The sequence below is a fragment of the Melanerpes formicivorus genome, unplaced genomic scaffold, assembly GCF_026170545.1.
Source record: "Melanerpes formicivorus ecotype bairdi unplaced genomic scaffold, bMelFor1.0.p_v2 SCAF_24, whole genome shotgun sequence".
In the NCBI taxonomy this organism is placed as follows: domain Eukaryota; kingdom Metazoa; phylum Chordata; class Aves; order Piciformes; family Picidae; genus Melanerpes; species Melanerpes formicivorus.
Window position 1 is genome coordinate 4,191,545 of NW_027142376.1, and position 20,609 is coordinate 4,212,153.

Below are 20,609 nucleotides of genomic sequence, written 5' to 3' on the forward strand. Positions count from 1 at the left end.
TGGCAAAATTTTACAGACAAATAAGTGCTGTGATTGAGCTAAACTGTTCCCTGAAGAATCCCCCCGGTGTTTAGGAGGGTTAAAAAGTGCAAAGAACGTCCACAACAGATGCTTAAGCCTAGAAACAAGCCAGGATGCCTGCAAGGGAAGGAGCAGTTGCTCCATGTGAAGACATGATGAGAAGCTTTGGAGAGTTTGATTTGAGTCTGCCCTCTCACCTGATTGCCTGGCACGTGGACTAACTGAAAACTGGTCCTTAGTGTCCCTGCTGAATACTGCTTCCATACCACTTAAAATTTCCTTCCAACTCATTAAAAGCACGGAGGCATCACATAAGAGCAACAGAACAAAAATTATTCTCTCCCAAAGAAGAGGATCACTGGGAACACAAATTCACCCTTACACCTGTGGCATGTTCACCCTGAGCACAGAAAAGCTGTCCAGAATCGAAGCAAAATGGACTTCAAACGGACACAGTAAGAGCTGCGTGGTACCTCAACCATTTTGCACTAGTGCAAGTGACAATCCACATGGAAGAAGGATGGGATTCTTGCACAACAGGACTGCAGCTCATTATGCCAGGAGACATAAACAGGCAAAAAAATCAGCTGAGGCAGGCCTTTGATACAGCTTGTGGCAGCTGAAGGCTAGTCTGAGTGTGCTTTCCACATGAAGAATATCTGAAGGAGCAGGACAAGAAGTGATGATACACAGCAGTGCTACGTTCTGTCTGCCTTGACAAGGATTGCCAAAAGGACAAAAGAAGGCCTCGGTAGTGCCAATTCCTCCCTGCCCGAGGGAAAGAGGGATGCCCCCAGCCGGCCCTCCTGGCTGCAGCACAACACCACCTCTTCAGGAGCCCAGGGACTGCCCTCAACCCTCTAAGGGTTTGTTCCTGTTAGCTGCCAAAAGCAGCCTCCCCAGCCCTGCTTACAGGGACCTGGGGCTGCTGCTGGGGACAGAAGGGGACAGAACGGCACAGAAGGCTCCATAACTCGTCACACAGGCCCCGAGTACAGGGCTGTTAAGCTGACAGGGTGCCAAGGGAACAGGCTGCCATGAAGGCAGAGACCCAGGCCCTGAACTACAGGGGGGTCACCTTGCCGCAAGACGACTAAGCGGCTTCCCTGTGTCCGTCCAATCAAAGGAGGGGCAAGCCGAGCTCCCACCCCACTCGAGGCCTCCAAGGAGACTGCCGTGGAACCGCCCAGAGCCCCTCTTTCCCTCCTGGGAAGCCTAAGCTAAGCTACAGCCTTTTCTAAGGGACCTAAAGGACAAGCAGACTCAGGCACACAGAGGCAAGAGGGGCCACACACACAGCCCTTCCCAAGAGAGGGAGCAAGCTCTGGGCAGCCACTGGTGGGGCAGGCATCCTTAACCCTGAGCAGGAGAGCAGAGGGTCAGACCTGGCCCCCCCGGGGATGCATGCAGGTAGAGGGGCCTCAGGATGCCAATCGTTGTGACATGCCCCAAGTACAGGGCGTCACGCTGGCCAGGCCGCCAGCAGCCGAGAAACTGTTTAAAGGGCCCTCCCCTGCTTACAGGGGGGGCTGGGGTCCAGGCAGCTACACTTCCCCCCATACGGGCCGAGACGCCGGCTCGGACCCTCCTTACAGGGTTGCCAGTCTCCGTGCAGCCAAGGAGCTAGGTGGCAAAACGCCTACAACAGCAAAAGCAAAGACCGAGCCCTGCTTACAGGGAGGTCGCCCAGCACAAAGCCAACCAGGGCACCCTAACGGTGCTGGCAAAGATCTTGTGTTACCACAGCCAAATTGAGAGGGAGGTCTCATTGCCCAGGGCGCCTTGCCCATGTCCAGCTGTTCAGCCCGGTGCTCCTCCTCTTCTCAGCTCCTCTTGCCCCCCCACACCTTGCCTCGCCGCTCCATAGTGGGGCTCTGTGCCAGCTGCCTCTGAGGAAGGAGGACAGAGTTAGGCCTCAGCAGTGCCAATTCCTCCCCGCCCAAGGGGAAAAGGTATCACTGCTCCTCAATCACTACAGGCTTTTTCTGTTCAAAATGTCCTTTCTCTCCTTGCATTATCATAGCTTCTATTTTCAACATTTTCATCCTCTGCCCTACAGATTTCCTTCTCAATTCCAGGCATAATTTCCCTTCCTCCCGTCCAAAATCGCCTCTGTTTCCCTCCCAAACATCCCCTTTCCTCCCTCCACCTTTCCTCAGCTCTTCCCTCCCATGCCTTTCCTCCCCCTCACTCTCCCTCCTAAATAAGCTGTGATTTTCCCTCTCAAATCCTCGTTTTTGTCTCCCATAGGTTAACTTTCCTGTTCATTTCTGTATCTTGTCTCACAGATATTTGCCTTAAGTCTTCCCTCCAAGCTGCTTCCTGTGTCCCCTCTTCTTTGCTCAGGTTTTCTCAGGACAATTTTCACCTTCTCCCTGTGGGTTGCCTCAGGTTCCCTCCATGCCCGCTCTGCCCCCAGCACATTGCCTCAGCTTTTCCCTCCGAAAGCTTTGGCTTTTATCCTGTATAAACTGCCTCCATGTTTTCCCTCCAGGATGTCACCTCTGCTCTTGCTTACCTCAGGGCTTTCTCTGTTTGCATTTTCTGCCCCACAGATCCTCTCAGTCTCTGTGCCCAAACGTCACTTCTCTGTCCCCGAGTCTGCTCCCTGCAGAGCTTCGTTCTGCCTGAAGGAGCAAACAGCAGAGGCACACTCAGGAGGTGCTGAGCTACAGAGGGAAGTGCCTCAGGTTTTAACGAAACAGAAATTGTCCCCGAGCTGATTCCCCTGCCCCCGGCCGGTCTCACCCTGCGCCCTCACGAACCTGCCCAAGCCCCTGCGCTGCCTGTCCTGCCCTCCGGCATCCGCAGCTCTGCCCCAGGAGCGGATCCTCCCAGACCCCAAACACAGCGCAGCTGCGGGCTGCGGCCCGGCCCGGCCCTGCCCCGGGCCGCTTCCCGTTCCCGCCCCGGCAGCTCCCGAGGCGCGCGGCGCGTGCCGGCCGCTCTGGCGGGAAGGGCGCACAGGTGTCGCTGGGACCCTCCGGGTGCTCACAGCGCCCTCCCCCCGGCCCCCACTCGGATCCCTCCGCCTGACATTATTAGAAACAGCCTAAACATGCCCAGGTGCTAAGCTGTTCCGGAAAGCAGCTCAGACCTTTACTTTTAAACTCCTCCCTTCAGCTGCTGCAGCTCTGCCCCAGCCCAGCTCCGTTCCCTCTCGCGCACCTGGGCGCTGCCCTCACGGCTCCGCCACCCCCCGCGCTGCCTGCCCAGCTCTCCGGCAGCCTCAGCACTGTCCCAGCAGACTTCAAGAGCCACCTTGCCTCTACCGACACCTCGGGCTCAGCCTTCCCCGCAGAGCCGGAATTCCCTCAGCCCTTGGAATCCCCTCAGGGACGCCCTGGGGGCAGCCCGGGGCGGAGACGAGCGGTGCGCGCCGCCCCCCTCAGGCGCTCACAGACTGCTCCGTGGGTAGCGCTGGGGCCCGCAGCCACGCCTAATGTTCATTCCCCTAAGGACATCTGCACCGACGGGTGGTTTAAGCTGCACAGGAGAGCGCCTCAGGTATTCATACAGAAATAAATCCCTCTAAGCCCCCTCAGGTCTCCCCGGTTCGGCCCTCCCTGTCCCCTCACGCACCTGGGCTCTTCTCCCTTGCGGATTCGCCAAAGCCTCTCTGGGGCGCCTGCCAGGTCTCCATCAGCCGGAGCGCTGCCATAGATGCTCTCCAAGAGCGACTTCCGAAGGCCGCCAAGTTCAGCGGCGCCTCAGGCTGGGGTTGGTCCTGCCCGGGCCGGGCGCCTCTGGCCGCTCAAATTCCCGCGCCGACTCCTTGGGAGGAGCCCGGGGCACGTGCCAGCCCCTCGAGGCACGGAGGTGAGGCAGCCCCGCCCAGACCCCGCCCCGCGCCCCAGGACGCTCAGTCTCCTCCGCCGGCGCTGGCGCGCCCCCCAGAGAGCCTTCGGGCACCCCTGCTGCTCCCTCTATGAACTGTATCTCCATCTGTAGTGTTCTGAGCGGCCCAGGAGAGACCTCACAGTTACAGAAGGGAATTTAAAACGTCCCTCTCGGCCGCCCCAGGCCCCCCCTGCTCGAGCCCCCCCCGCTCCCTCTCCCGCACCTGCCCGGGCCCTGCCTCAGGGCGCTCCGCGGTGCTTGCCAGAGCTCAGCGCCGGAGCTCTGCCCCAGCGCCGCCTCCGCACTCCGCGGCCGCAGGCTGGGGTTGAGCTCTGGCGGCAGAGCCGAGCGCCTCTGCCCCTTGCAGGTCTCGCACCGAGCCCGGGCCGGAGGGGCAGCGGCCGGCGCCGAGCGCTGCGGTGCGGCAGAGCGCTGGGGCGGGGAGCCCCGGGGCGCACAGACCCCGGCCCCGGCCCCGCCGTGGTGCTCACAGCGGCCCCGGCTCCGAGCCGCCCCCCCAGCGCTCTTCCCCGTCCCTCAGAGCTCTCGCAGCCGCTCGGCACACCGCAGGGCCGCCCCTGCCTCCCCCGCCCGGCTGTGCCCCCGGCCCCCTGCCGCGCCTGGGGCTGTCCTGCCTTGGAGCTGTCCTGTCCCAGCAGCACCCTGGCCCCCTGCGGCCAAAGGAGGAGGCGGGGAGGCAATAACAATATTAATGATGTATTGATCCAAACGCCGCCGCGCAGGAGACACAGAGCTCTGCCTCTCCGAGCAGGGCTCCCAGGGCTGACAGCCCCGAGACCACTTTGCAGTCAGCGCATTTAGCACTGGCAATCACCCATCTCTTCTGTCTGTTGCTCTCCTCACTTAAACCCTTTGATGGTCCCCCCTTCATCTGGTGTCTTCAGTGGAATTGCAGGATCTTAGATTTTGGGGTCTCCCAGCATCGGGGGGGCTCACTCTGGTGTTCATTGTCCCCCCCCCCCATGTGAGGAAATGGCCTCAAGTTGTATCAGAGGATGTTTAGGTTGCCTGTTAAAGAAGCTTCTTCACTGAAAGCTTCTCAAAAGACTGGAATAGTTTCCCCAGGGAAGTGGTTGAATCCCCATCCCTGCAGATGCTTAAGAGACAAAGAGATTGGGATGAGACTTGGCAGTTTGTGAGCTGTTGGGACTGCGGAATCTGAAAGGCCTTTTCCAACCCAAACGATTCTATTATTCTATAAAACACTCACCTGCAGACAAGCTGATGAGCAACTTCCCTCTGATGAAAAGCTTCTGGAGACGGTCATCACCCTCACTAAGTCAGCATATGAAAACCATGTCCCTGCTGAACGAGTGCTCCTGGAGCCTCACTGACATTAGCACAAAACTCTATTTGTGTCCAGGTACATGTGAGCAAAAACACACCAGCATGACAAAGAAGAATTTCTTTCCCATTCAAAGCTTCCATCAGCAGGGAAGGTGCATTCCCAGTCCCCCATTAAATGCAATCAGCCTGACCAATCTTGTTTACAACGGCAGAAATGAATTATGCTGTGGTCTGGCTTCAGCTCTCAACTAGTTCCATGTTGAACAAGGACAGCTTGTACTCACAGAAGGCACTTGGGGGGTTGTGTGTGAGGTTCCTGCAGAGCTCAGGTCTCTGAGCCTTCTGAACAGCTGTGCTTAGCCCAAAATCAGACAGTTTCACATGACCCTGGGGAAAAAAAAATCCAAGAAAAGAATTCAGAAAGATTGTGCTTGAGCAAAAGAAAAGGTTTAACAGCTGCACAGCCTCCTGAGCCCATGGCAGACTTGCAGAGCTACTGAGAGCACCACTCTGCACGGCCTCAGCTGCAGACTGGGGGGTTTCAACCATAGGCACTTCACATGCACACCCCTTACCCTCGCACCCAGCAGAAGGCTCTCTGGTTTAATACTCCTGTGGATAATTCCCAGCTGCTCAACAGCACTGGTGGCCAACACAGATCCAGGCCTGTCAAACTGTGTCTCCTCTTCTGATAAGGTCTCTCTCTTTGTTAGTGAGGTCATCCTGTCACCCACAGAGAGAGAAGAAAACGCAGCTGTGAAATCAGACTGCTTGAATCGTGAGACTCGTTCTGTGTGAGACCACAGGAGAATCCACACCTAACCTTGTAGCTGGCCTTACAGCTCCTCTTTGGAAAACTGTCGCTGCCAGGGCCCACAAACCCAACATCCTCTGTCAGCATAAGAGCTCCATGACGAGTTCAAGATTTCTTTTATCCTGAAAGCTGTAAAACGTTTTCACTATCCAGGCTCCCTCAGCTTCAACCAAAAGCTCTCTTTCTGCTCAGATGGGCTACCTAACATTTATTTCAGTAGTACTGAAATACTACTTACTAAAGGACAATTTAAACACTTCACCAAGGAGCATGGGATTATATCCCCAGTCCTACAAGATATTTCCATCTTCTTTAGCCAACAAACTGCTTCCCACACTCTCCTCATAAATCATGTTGTTCATAATGGGGAAGGGTCTGGAGAACAGGGCTGAGGAGCAGCTGAGGGAGCTGGGCTGTTTAGTCTGGAGAAAAGGAGGCTGAAGGGAGACCTCATTGCCCTCTGCAGCTCCCCAAAAGGAATCACAGAATGGGTGGGGTTGGAAGGAACTCCCAAGGTCATCTAGTTCAAACCCCTACAGCAAGCAGGGACATCCTCCATACACAACAGTTTCAACTGTATAAATAATCTGCTTCTAGACTTTTAAAACTTTTGATTTTATATTCTTGAGTGAGTTTTTCTACCCAGACTTGGGTAGCCAGCTAGAAGGCAGAAAGGAACATGGGGAGCATATCATAAGATTGTACAGGTGAGGATTCAGAATGCTACACTAGTCAGAAAAGGCACACTGACCGGCACTGAAGGCGGTCATTTGAAGTAAAACTTTGCTCAAGTGTTAGACTTAGCTGCAAGCAGGGAGAGTGCTTAAATCCTCTGTGTTGGTGAGAGAAGGCCTAGCTTTCCCTCCCCCCCAAAAGAAAAAGAAACCACAGCTAACTCAGTCGGAGAAGCAAAGCTATATTTACAAGCAAGATGAAATGCAGTTAATATATACACAATATATATAGTATTTACAATACATACAGAAATACACAGCAAGTAATGCAGAACAAGACTCCCTCCTCTGGACAGAGGAGGGTTCCCCCCTGAGCCCCCTCTCTCCCCCTACCTCCCTTTTTCCCAAAAGGGGCTAGAGAGGGAGAAAAGGTAATTAATGGGGATGAAATATTGTTAGGCTTCAAAAGCACATGCAGGGATTAGTTTTCTTATCCCAAAGTCAACTCCGGCTAGTTGCTCAGAAGCAGACAGGCTGGAAAGGCAGAACAGACTGGAACAGAGTGAGACTCAAACGGAACTAAAACTTAAAGTTGCATTCTACCAATCTACCAATGAAATTCATTTAGACCTATCTTTGTTTTTTAAAATATTCAGCCAGAGTGTTCCAGCAAATGTCCCTTTCTTAAAGGCACAGCCTAAAATGGTCACAGTCCACCCCTTCTAAACTATTTCATAGGCTGTTCGTACTGTTCATCCAATCTAAAACAATATTTATACTTTGTAAGTAAAGTTCATAGTCCATTCTGGCTATCCTCAGATGTAGGTGATTCAGAAGTCCAAGAAAATCAGGAAACAAGAAAATGGAAAACAGTCTATCTCTTTGCAGACAAAGTGAAGAAAAGGGAAACAGGGACACAGGGACTCTCAGTTGACTCATGGCTTGCAGGGTTCTCAGGGTTCATGCACCGTAGATTCCTCATGGATTCTTCCTTTGGGAGTGATGTAGCTGTACAACACTCTGAAATTAAACTCTCTCAGTTAAAGTTAAATTTCTTTGTGGAATACACTGAATTTCACCATTCTCTTGCATTACCCAATAAGTGTGACCCGGACCTTCAGCTGAAACCACCCCTCGGACAGGTTTAGCCTCTCCTGAGGGGGAAAATACCCAAACAGTTTTACCTAACAGATTCTTTTCTCTAACAACAGGAACTCTATCACCTTCTACTTTCTGTAGCAGATCTGAATGTGCAGGTCCAGCTCGGTTCACTGAACCTCTACTATTTACCAGCCAGGTTGCTTGTGCTAAATGTTTTTCCCAGTTTTTCAAAGATCCACCCCCCATGGCTTTAAGAGTGGTCTTCAACAAACCGTTGTAGCGTTCAATCTTCCCTGAAGCTGGTGCATAGTAGGGAATGTGGAATATCCACTCAATGCCGTGCTCTTTGGCCCAGTTCTTGACAAGGTTGTTCTTGAAATGAGTTCCGTTGTCTGACTCAATCCTCTCTGGAGTTCCGTGTCTCCACAGGATCTGTCTCTCCAGACCGAGAATGGTGTTGCGTGCAGTTGCATGTGGAACTGGATAAGTTTCCAACCATCCAGTGTTTGCCTCTACCATAGTAAGCACGTATTGCTTACCAGAACGAGAACGTGGTAGAGTGATGTAGTCAATCTGCCAAGCTTCACCATACTTGTACTTGGACCATCTGTCACCATACCACAAGGGCTTAAGTCGTTTTGCCTGCTTAATAGCAGCACAAATGTCACAGTCATGGATGACTTGTGTGATAGCATCCATGGAAATGTCTATGGATCTGTCTCGAGCCCATTGGTATGTCGCATCTCTGCCTTGATGTCCTGACGAATCATGAGCCCACCGAGCTAAGAATATCTCACCTCGGTGTTTCCAGTCGAGATCAAGATTAGAGTCCATGTCTACTTGAGAAACTCTTGCAGCCAGATCTGCCTGATGGTTGTGTTGCTGTTCCTCAGTAGCTTTGCTCTTAGGAATGTGAGCATCAATGTGTCTCACCTTCACTGGAATTCTCTCAACTCGATCAGCAATGTCCTCCCACAGTTCAGCTGCCCAAATGGGTTTTCCTTTCCTCTGCCAACCACTCTTCTTCCAGTCCTTTAGCCAACCCCATAGAGCATTGGCTACCATCCATGGGTCGGTGTAGAGATAAAGCTTTGGCCATCTCTCACGTTCAGCTACATCGAGAGCTAGCTGGACAGCTTTTACCTCTGCAAACTGACTGGATTCTCCTTCTCCATCCTTCGCCTCTGCAACTCGGTGTGTTGGACTCCACACTGCAGACTTCCACCTTCGCTTGTTCCCAACAAGACGACAGGAACCGTCTGTGAACAAAGCGTATTTCTTTTCATCATCAGAAAGGTCATTGTAAGGAGGAGCTTCCTCAGCACGAGTCACTTTCTCCTCTGGAGGTTTAGCACAGTTGGTACCTTCAGGCCAACTTGAGATCACCTCCACCAGAGCAGGCCTTTCAAGATTTCCCATTCGAGCTCTCTGTGTTATCAGAGCCATCCACTTGGACCAGGTGGAATCTGTGGCATGATGTGGCATGATGTGGCATGTTGTGCCTTTGAACATCCAATTCAAAACTGGTAATCTGGGAGCTAAGAGAAGTTGTGATTCAGTTCCAATCACTTCAGAAGATGCTTTTACTCCTTCATAGGCAGCTAGAGTCTCTTTCTCTGTTGGAGTATAATTAGCCTCTGAACCTCTGTAACCTCGACTCCAGAAACCAAGAGATCGTCCACGTGTCTCACCTGGAGCTCTTTGCCACAAGCACCAGGTTGGACCATTGTCACTTGCAGCCGTCTACAAAATGTTCTTAATGTCTGGACCATCTCGGACAGGTCCCAGACCCACTGCTTGATCTACCTCTTGCTTTATCTGGTCAAAGGCTGCTTGTTGTTCAGGTCCCCAGTGGAAATGGTTTCTCTTTCGAGTCACATCATACAGAGGTTTCACAATCTGACTGTATCCAGGAATGTGCAGTCTCCAAAATCCCACTATCCCCAAGAAACGTAGGGTCTCTTGCTTGTTTGTGGGACTTGCCATGGTAGAGACTCTATTTACCACATCCACTGGAATGTGTCGGCATCCATACTGCCACCTCACTCCCAGAAACTGAATCTCTGTGGTAGGTCCTTTCACCTTGTCTCGCTTGATGGCAAAACCTGCATTCAGAAGAATGTCAATGATTTTGTTACCTTTCTTGAAGACTTCCTCAGCAGTTTTACCCCAGATGATGATATCATCGATGAACTGGATGTGTTCTGGAGCACCACCTTTCTCCAGAGCACCATGGATTACTGCATGACAGATGCTTGAGCTGTGGATCCAGCCCATTGGCAGCCTGTTGAAAGTGTACTGGATTCCTCTCCAGGTGAAAGCAAACTGAGGCCTGCATTCCTCTGCTATGAGAATAGAGAAGAAGACATTAGCAATGTCTATGGTAGCATACCATTTGGCCTCTTTGGATTCCAGCTCATACTGGAGTTCCATCATGTCTGGTACTGCTGCACTCATAGGTGGAGTTACTTCATTCAGGGCATGGAAGTCGACTTTCAGACGCTAGTCTCCATTCTGCTTTCGCACAGGCCACACTGGACTGTTGAAAGGTGAATGAGTTTTGCTGATGACTTTCTGACTCTCCAACTGACGAATCAGATTCTGAATGGGCAACAAAGAGTCAGGGTTGGTTCTGTATTGTCTGTGATGCACAGTCTGAGAAGCAACCGGCAATTTAATGTCCTGCATCTTGTGTTGTCCCACAACTGCAGATTCATCAGAAAGCTTAGGTCTAACAGACAGCTTCAATTTTTGTCCATCAATTTCTACAGAAGCTACTCCAAAAGCCCATTTATAACCTCTAGGGTCTTTGAAATGCCCTTCTCTCAGAAAATCAATTCCCAGAATACAAGGTGCATCAGGTCCGGTCAGAACTGTATGCTTCTTCCACTGTTTACCAGTTAAACTTATATTAACCTCTACCTTAGTTAACTCTTGAGATCTACCAGTGACTCCCAGAATAGTTACAGGCTCTGATCCCTGATAATTTGATGGCATTATGGTGCACTGTGCTCCTGTGTCAACCAAGGCCCTGTACTTCCGAAACTGTGAAGTGCCAGGCCACTGGATGTACACATCCCAACAGATTCTGTTATCTCCATTATCCCTCTCCTCCCCCTTGTGGGAGGCAGGGCACCGCTAGTTATGGGGAACATGCACAGTGTTATAACTGGAGCCACTGTTGGAGCTATTGCAGTTGTCCTGGGAAACTGTGGAAGTAACAGCTACCCTTCCGGTATTGCTACCTCGGGTTCTGCCATTCTACAGTTCCCTCAGTCTCCTGAAAAGATTAGAAGTTGGTTGACCATCCCATCTGTTCATGTTCTCACCAAACTCATCACACAGAGTTGTCCAAATACTCCCACGTGATTGCCTCTGTGGTCTGTTTTGGTTTGATCTGTTTTGGAATGACCTATTTGAAGGACATCTATTCCTCACAGCTGAAACTTGCATCCATCTGGAGGAAGAATTGGAATTATTTCCTTGTATCAGTTGGGATATGGAATCTTTCAGCTCTTTCATGCAATTCTCAATTTTTCCAGACAGAGTTTCAATGGCTGAAACCAAACAAACACGTGTGAGACTATCTTCCAATTGTCTCATTTAATCAGTGAAATGGCCAACCGTAGGAGGAGCTCCACCATCATTTCTTGCCACGATTCTGTGTGCCAGAATAATTGCATAATTAGCATAATTAGCTAGGGTGTTCAGTAGCTGACCTTTTCCTTAAAGGCACAGCCTAAAACTGTCACACCTGGTAAGCTTTCAATTTCAAAAGTGAAAAACAAGCAAGGGAGAAAAAAAAAATCTGAACCACGTGTTTTCTGAAAGCTTTTCTAGTCATCCTCCATAGATCTTTTTCTTTACAGGTGACCTTTACCATGACATATTTGTCTAAAAGTTGAGCAGCCCTCCTTTCATTGATATCACACTGCAGTATGGCAGTGGTTGATCAACTCAATAGCCACCAGAGAGGCTGGCATTTTTTCTGCCCCACCCTGCTCAGTGGGAACCAGCCTTGCAGCACAAGCAGAGCCAGTGGTGGAATGTCTCCTACCAATCAATGTCATCATTCCACAGAGGCCTCAGAGGCTCCAGGTGGCAAGGGAGAAACACTCATCAGATGTATAAGCATCCTAACACACTTTTCTTCCAGCTCAGCTTTGCTACCAACAGCCTTTCCAGAGCAGGTAGCTGCATCAACGGTGTTATCGGAGGCAGAAAATAAGTCACAGTGTCAGTAAGCATCATGGTGACTGAACCGGGGAGTGTGCCACTGCAGCCCCCTCTCCCACCACAGCAGCCACCCAAACGAATGCATATCCTCATGCAGAGCATCCTCTTCATGTAGTCATCTTAATTCAGCCTCTCCCACCTCTTTCTTCCCTCTCTTTAGGGGGCTTCTTTTATATACAGACTACTGGGCTTCTGGATTTTAATAGCTTTTCCAGACATTCTTGTAATGTCTTACTCCAGACTGGGTGCTCCATCCACACCAGCTGCTGCTTTCCTCCTGGGAGCACAGAGCAGTGTCCTCATTCTGAGCCAAAAAGACAGGAAGGTGTTTTACCCTCAAGGGAGTAAAATAATAGCATTCACATAGAACTGGAGATTAAATGTGAATGGTATTTACCAATATATACAGAAATACAAGAGGTATTCAGGGAAAAGGAATATATACACAGATTAGGCTCACCTGGGCCTTCCAAAACCTCACCCCACAGCCTCAGTGGGCCAGGTGCAGGCCACCCTGCCCCCACACAGGACAGTCCTATCAGGCCTCAATTCCACCTCCAGGCTGGACACACCAAACCTTGATCAGGCCTGGATGACACCCAGGCCTCACTTCCTCCTCACACTAGGCTGAAATTGTAGCAAAAAATCAGCTCACCCAGGGCTGCAGAAGGCTGAAAATTGCCCCATGCTACTACAGCGACAACAGAACCACGACATCTGGAGCAAACAGCAGGGAGGAATGAGGGAGAGCAGACTGTCCTGTCTGTTTATGTAGAGACTGTGGGATGATGGGATGAAATAACAAGAAATCACAATATCCTGTGTCCACTCCCTACACTGTGTAGCCTTTGGAAGACTTTTTTATCTCTATGGTCTTAAACCCATAATAAGTGGATTCCTATCACCCTGCAGCCTGCCCCTCTGCCTGAAGTGTGCCACGTGAACATACATCCGAGTCACCTGGACAGTTTTCATTGAAAGACACAGTTACCAGGCAAACGAGGTGTGTTTTGTTCAGAGGCACATGCTCCATGGTTGGGCAGGAATGCACTGGGAACTTGGCTGATTCCTTACCCTGGGGAAGCAGCCACAGATAAAAGCAACCTGGTAAGCTCTGATATGGCATAAAACATGCAGTAAGTGCTTCTTTGTTATGGCAATGGTAACTAATAATTCAATTACTGTGCCCTCATTTTTACATTAAAGGTACCACATGAGAAGTGAAGACAAAATCATCATGATCCTTTTATATCAGTACTGGAATAGCACATGATCATGGCTACCACCCTCTGACCCTCTTCCACTCTCTCTCCAACAAACCTGTGAAACAGCTTCCCTGGGATATTGCAGCCCATGACCTGTATGGGCACTAAGCCCAATGTTTGGCATATAAATTCTCACTCCCCCACCCGCAAGATCTAGCTTATTTGAACATTACCATACCCATGAAAGTGCACACACAAGATGTGCATAACTCCAACCCCTCAGGAGAGCATGCAAATAACAAGACAACTTTTTGCTCACCTCCACAGTGGTGCTCACAGAGGACACAATGGTGCAGAACAAAGGTAGTTGTTGAAAAATACTGGAATACAACATTGAAACAACAATGGTGGTTACTTTCCAGAAGCCTTCATCAATTTCACTGTAAACTGACATTGTGGGTGATGTTGGCTGAACATTACTGAAAACCAGTAACATGCAGTCAAGCCACTTGAATAGTTTTTGTACACTGAAGAAGCCTGTCTTCACACACACATACTCAGAGATTCCAGAGAGGTCTGTGTACAGCCAAAATTCAAAAAGACACTGTATTTCTTTTATCATATAAACAATCACAAGACAGCTGTCATTGCTATTTGCCACCAGCATAGGAAAGGCACGTTCCTCATTGCCACTCCAGACTTTTGAGGGTGCACCATTACACAGCATTGGGATGCTACTGTCTAGAGGTTAAACCCACAATGACCCTTCCATACAAAAGCAATTGCCAGAACACTAATTCAGTTCATTCCATGTCAGTAACAATGCTGATCTCATGGCAATGGCAACACTTCTGTTTTATATACAGCCCAAAGCACATTCCTGGGTTTGGGAAAGAAGCCTGCCAACTAAGAAAGTGCAAATTCAAGTTCACTCAGGAATGTTCGTGTATCACAATGTGAAACCCAAGACAGAGTTTTTCTATTATTATCTAAAAATAAGCAAATTTCAGCATTAAAATCTGTCTATTGTATGATGATTCCAAACATTATGTCAGGGTTACCATAGTTTTTGAAGACAAATAAATGTTTCAGGTACTACAGAACCTGCCCTTTGAAAGAATACCTCTATACATTAACCATCCCTTCCAAATGAATAGTCTTTTTCTGTTCCAGAACTTCTGGATAAAATACAGTAAATTCCATTGTTTATTATCAGCCATTAAAAAAAAAGAAATAAAAAAAGAGTACACACACTGTATCACCATGTCTCATTTTCTTTGTAAAAAAAGTCCAGTATATTTATTGGTTCACAAATCTTGTAAAAAACATGAGAAAAGACTGTATCTATGCCCACCCATGCACATATTTCCCAGTGACATCTACCATTCACAGCAATAGGAAAATGGTAAGTGAAAACAAGCTTGCTGAACATTCAGTATAAAGAACTAGGAAGGTCAATATTACTTTTGTGGTTGAATAAACAACAAAAGACTAAAGAGAGCAAAAAAAATGTTGAGTACAGCTGCATTCCTGAAAACCAAATTAACCGTGCTTTTGTTTTTCAGTTTATAATACTGGGGAATTTCATGTCCCAAAGATAATTTGTCTCATTCTGTGGAAATTTGCTTTCCAGATTTGGCTACATCAAGATGTCAGTATAGCCTATCAGAAAACAAACAAACAAAAACCCAAACCAGTGAACACCACAACAACAAAGCAAAACACCCTAGGGTTTTAAGGGATGAGCTCTCTCGGATCCTGAGCTGTGCTGCACCTGCCAGTAGTAAGCAAGTCACTTTCAGAAGCTTCACAGATGTCATTCAAACAGCACTTTCCCTCATTTGAAATATGGCCTAAAACAACAAGGCTGCCACTGTTGAGGTGGGACTCCAAGAAAACTGCTCTCAGGGTAGCATTTCCCGGGTACAACATTTCCCAAAGCTCTCATCCTAAGTGACTTCAGGAAGAAAGTGGTAAGAGGGTTTGTGTTCTGTCATAGCAACCAGAGCAGCTTCTGAAGTAGGGTGGCAAAAAGGTGTGTTGGTTGCTCCATGTCCAGCCACATGAAGAATTTAAAAGCACCTGCCTGAGAATCTGAAACCTCTCCAGCATTACCTTGATCTAACAACAACTCTTCTACTTTGCCATTAAAGTTAATTAAAAAGGTACAGAGACACTGCATAGAGAGCTTATTTTTTGCAGTTTCATCTTTTTTTCCAGCGAACATGATATGCTTCGGTATTCTTTGTTGCTGAAAATTCCATTTATATGAGATTTTGCTAAAAGTGAATGTTAATCTTAGCTACAGAAATTGAAACATGGTAAACCATGAAACACAGCATTGAGCACAAAGCTAATCCTCAAAGAATATTTTTTTCCTATTATTTTTTTCCTCCTTTTTGTCCAGCTTTGATTTATGAAGAGGACCTGGAAGTTCTGGAGTTAGCTTTGCTCTTTCCAATTTTTATTTTGCCTTTCTTCATGAAAAACTTTCAGGTACAGCTGAAAGAGGATGGTTTTGCAGCCACACCTATGTAAGGAGAATGTGTAATTTTATATATATACCTAAGCTGTTTTGTTTTTTTTTCCAGACATGTAGGCAGACTTAAGAATAGATGCCAGTGCAAACAAGGTTTAGCTAGTATGCTAAACTTCAGTCTCTTTTTAAATACTAGGTACTGTCAGGTCAGACACCACCAGTGTTAGGGCAGATGTGTTTAAAGAGACCTACTTTTCCAAATTAAGATGGAACTATGACATTTTAGTGATCACAAACTCTTGGATGACAAAGCAGAGCCTAACAATTGAAGAATAAAGATACCTAACCACACTGTTCAACATATGGCCCTTTATTATTCTGTTGTGGGTTTGGGTTTTTGTTATTGTTGGGTTTTGTTTGTGTGTTTGTTTTCCTTCGCTCAATGTCCAGTTTAATTTGCCATTAATAGGCCTTGGAGATTGTTGCATCTTTATGAAATCTGCTTGCAGACTGCCTCACCAAACCAGTTGGATGCTCACAATATGCATCTGAAACCTCACAGTAGCATTAAGAACAATACAGATGTTTTGTTTCCCAAATACTTAAATGGTTGTCAAGTTTCCCTGCAGCAGGGAAAGCTTGAAACAATCTCATATTTCATTATGGAGCTTTTTTTAGCTTTAGAATCTGTACTCTGACTCGCAAACATCTCAAGAAATCCCTTCCAAGGGGCACAACTATCTCCTAGGAGATAAACACAGCCAAACACACTGTAATGCCAAGAATCTACTCATTACCAATTGCAGAAGAGAACAGATACAGGGACACTAGTCACATATGCACTGCTTTTTATGAAGAGGACTGTTTCTTATGAGATAGAAGGCATTACATCCACCTATCTATTTTTCTCTCTAGAAATTGGTATTGCTTTCTATGAGCCACAAGGAAAATGAAAGGTCCTTCATGAAGGTGTGTAACAGCTTTATATGGTAACTGATGGTTTTGGCAAAGGGCCTCAGAAAGAGGATGAGCAGTGCCAGTGTTACCCCATTTTCTTTCATGTCACATACAGATGGTGCTGGGATCAGGGGGGCATTGTGAAAGGCTGAGGACAGAGGCATACTTGGATCAGAAGTGGTGTTAATCATGGATGCAAAGCAACAAAGCAGCATGTTTCATGATTAAATAGGGGAAACCACAGCATCCAAAGGAGTTTATCTGCATGCATGTGTACACACGAATCTGAAATGCATACAACTAGCTGCAGGGAAACAGGAGTGAATTTGAAAGCTGCATGGACAACTTGCATATATACACATGTATGTATTGACACAAAAATAACCCACCTTCTGCATATATTTCAGTGGTACAGCATGTACACTGTTTAATGCTTGTTGGTTGGGTTCTCTGCTCAAACTAACCCACACAGGCAAACCAAAACTAAAGATGCCTGGGTACCATAAATGACACCGTGAAATGCCCATACTTTCACGAAGTCTAAGTCATCACCAGCTTTTAACTGAAGAAGCAGAAAATTATAAAGTAATTTCTTTGTCAAAAACAAGGCCTTAGCTTTGTTTTAATGAAAAATCTAGAGGGAAATACTCATCCTTATTAGATGGACCACCAGATGAACCCTAAGAGTAGTACCAAAGCATCTTGAAGAGTAGTACCAAAGCATCTTGATGTGTCAGGGAAGATCTCGGAGTAACAGGTCTTGGCAGAACTTAGCATGGAGAGCCTGACTCCTGCATGGCTGTTAGTGCTGCAATTCATAGCAAGGAGATGCCAAGAGCCTTGCTTTTCCAAGGCTTAGTTTCTACACCATGCATGTGAAATCTCCTGGTCCTCACAACAAATGCTCCCTTCTGCCTCACAGCAAGGGCACTGCAGCACCATCTGCATCCCACTGGATGCATGAGAGCATCAGTGCCATAAAAGCTGAGCCCACTGTCTCTTCAACAAATACTTGCAGTAACACACTAGAATGAATGAGAAGCAGAGACTTGTGAATCTCTTAGAGACACCATTCGTGTTCCCGTGTTTGCAGACAGCACCAATCTGGGGGCAAGAGTTGATCTGTTAGAGGGTAGGAGGATTCTGAATAGGGACCTTGCCAGGCTGGACAGATGGGGTGACTTCTATGCATTTGTGGAGTCTTTGAATATGTGGATTTTATCTCTAGAGCAACCATATCTTTGAAGATCTGTTTTTTTTCTTTTCCTTTTTGTTTTTTCTTGTACTTTATCATAGAGTCATTTAAATGCAGAGTTTTTCACAAAAATGTTTTTAAAAAAACCAAACCAAACACCTGCTGCCTGGTATTGTTTAATCAAAATGGCTCTATTTTCTGTTGCAAGAAACACAGATCAGACCTTCTCAAATTAATTTTGTGTATTGCTTCAGCTATTACAAGGTCTCCTTCTGGCATCTCGTCCCTATGTTTGGGGATGTTTGATGTCTTCTCCTATGGAAACAACTTGATATCCTTGATTATCTTAGTTCAGAAACTGCAGATCATCTTCTCTGAAGATGAGGAGAAACTGAACTGAGTACAATGTTTCAAATGTGACTTCATTGTATTTTATTCAGTAGTTTATCATATCATTCCACCATGCTCTACGGGTGTCTATTTCTTACCTAATAATTTCTGGTGTTTGTCATTGAAGAGTTTCCCACTGTGCCTCCAGGATTTTTTATCCATTTGATTATAGCCAATTTAGGGAATATCACTGCGTTCATAGCTAAGGATGTGCCATCTGCGGTACTTATGCAATTATTCATACTAAATCCAACCTTCATTTTATCATCATTTGCTAACTTAGAAATGTGAGGATCTTCTGTATTTCTTCAGAGTTAACTGTAGCTTGAACTCCCTTCAAATAACTGTTTATCATCTACATCATCTATATCAACTCCTTTTTTCACATCACCCAGAAATACATTGTACAGTGTTGGTCCTATTCTGAGATCTGTGTAACACCTCCTCATAAATTTCCCTAACCAGTCTCCCTCAAGAAAAACAATTTCTTCTTACTTTTGTTTTTTTCTTATCTTTTAACTAGAAACTAATTTGCAGGATGATTTTTTTTCTTTCTCATACACGGGCCTAACGTCTTTCAGAACAATGGCCAAATCTATTCACAGAGCTCCCTTAGTGTCCAGTTGGCTCTTGGCACTTGCTAAGGTGGGTTTCCTCTTTCTGATTTGCTTAGGAAAAACTGTTCCCATTTGATTTGGCCATATTACATTTTTAGATCTAACTCCACTAGGATTTACACCCACTTCTATGTCCCTTCTTCAGATTTCACTCAGTTTTTAGACAGTAAATCTCATTTGCTAAGCAACACTAGCTTTTTTTCAGGTATGAGAATTTAGATTCACGCTGAGACCTCACTGCACATCTAAACATGCTGCAACACTCCATAATACCATTAAGCACTTTAGTCTCCAGTTGCTCCTGTACTTTCTCTTTTTGCTTGCTCCCTAATGCTTATGTTGTGCCCATTTTGACCTGAAAACACTGAGGTAGTTCTTGTCTAGTGACATCTCTTTAGTAAACCAGAATTCTCCATCTTTTCTCCCTGAGAAGACCATAACTTGCACCACCATCCCTTCTGATCACACTTGGCCTCTGAAAATCACAGCAATTGTGGTGCAAAACCTTGCTACTGAAGACTTAAAAACTTAAGGCACATTACTGATGAAAGTAATCAGTATCTAATTCTGTACAAAACTGCAAAAAGAATAAAAGTATAAGCCTGAAAATGAACAGCCCAAAGGCACTATCACAGATCTTACCCACATAGCATAACAATACTAGAAAACTGCATCTTCATTTTACAAAAGAACTACAACGCTGTGTTATGCATTTCCCTCCTTATTTTCTGTCCTGTGGTATAGAAAATAAGGATGGACATGCATAGCACATGGATAGGCATACCCATTTCCTCTCATCTGTATTTTTACACTAAGGTATCACAGCTAAAAATATACCATTTTTTGAGCAAAAGTATTTTTGTAAATAATTCCTTTAAAGATTACACAATCAGAGTTTAGAAATTTGTGCCACTGATTTCAAAAGGCAATGTGTAAGCCTTCCTACAGACAGTATTTTTGGATAGTAAGGTGTGCAGTACACATAAACCCAAATATCTTCTTATGCTAAAGATTTCTGTTTTTCTTTTGTGTTTCTTTTCAAAGGAACAGATACTTGAGTTGACAGGAATACTAACCCTGTCAAATCCACAGAGCTGAGGAATAGTCATTTAATTAATTTTTCTTGCCAGCTAAATTTGGCTAGACAAGTTTGCATCTGTTTGGTCTCAGACCATTGCCTTGATTCTCAGACTTTAAACACAGATTTCAGTATTTGATTTAAAAGAAGAAAGGAAGAATTTTGTGAGGACAGATGTTTATAGGGAATTGATAAAAGAAAATCACTACACCTGGAGAACTGATATGAAACCATCCCTGCAAAGCTTTTTTATAAAGTACTGCTTAACTGAGATTTAATTTGTTTTGGGCAGGATTTAAAGAGAGTCAGCTGGAACAAAAATGTACCAGCTCCAGAAACAGTTTTATAGATCAAACAATGAAGTGAAAAAATTGAAAAAACAAATTATTTATAGTTTAATCAGTCAATTTGGGAGATTTATTTTTTTAATTACATCAAAAAATGTTGCTTTGAAGCAAATTTTTAAAACTTGCAAATGTTTTAAAGTGTTTTAAGCCTGTCCAAATTTTTGTTGCTGCTTAAATAATGTCCAAATTCTGTGGAGAAAAGCCCACATTTACTTGTGAGTGAACAGCACTGAATTCTTCATTATGTTAGTACCTCCAGCTCAGTCTCTTCTTTTAGCTAGTCCACTTGCTTTTTCCAAAAGCAGCATGGAAGCTGGGATCCAAAATATCACCTGGGGAACACAGTG

The 20,609-nt window shown here is 46.4% G+C and overlaps 1 protein-coding gene and 1 long non-coding RNA gene across 7 annotated transcripts in view; both read right to left on the reverse strand.

Annotated features, from left to right (window-relative positions):
- Window positions 1–1,582: 1,582 nt before the first annotated feature.
- On the reverse strand, window positions 1,583–4,045 carry LOC137448295 (uncharacterized). The gene is made up of 3 exons (XR_010989045.1): window positions 3,604–4,045; window positions 2,540–2,648; window positions 1,583–1,910 (listed from the first exon to the last, which is right to left on the reverse strand). It is a non-coding gene; the product is annotated as an uncharacterized lncRNA (long non-coding RNA).
- Window positions 4,046–5,754: 1,709 nt separating this feature from the next.
- The window catches only part of LRRC3B (leucine rich repeat containing 3B), an 82,716-nt gene continuing 67,861 nt past the window's right edge, over window positions 5,755–20,609 (reverse strand). For 3 of the 6 annotated variants that reach the window (XM_068152627.1, XM_068152628.1, XM_068152630.1), the window contains exon 4: window positions 14,258–20,594. In XM_068152627.1, the coding sequence (XP_068008728.1) occupies window positions 20,523–20,594 (72 nt within the window). In that variant the 3' untranslated portion in view covers window positions 14,258–20,522. Of the gene's footprint in view, window positions 5,893–14,257; window positions 20,595–20,609 lie in introns of those variants that run through there. The other 3 variants (XM_068152629.1, XM_068152631.1, XR_010989044.1) reach the window with 3 other exon arrangements.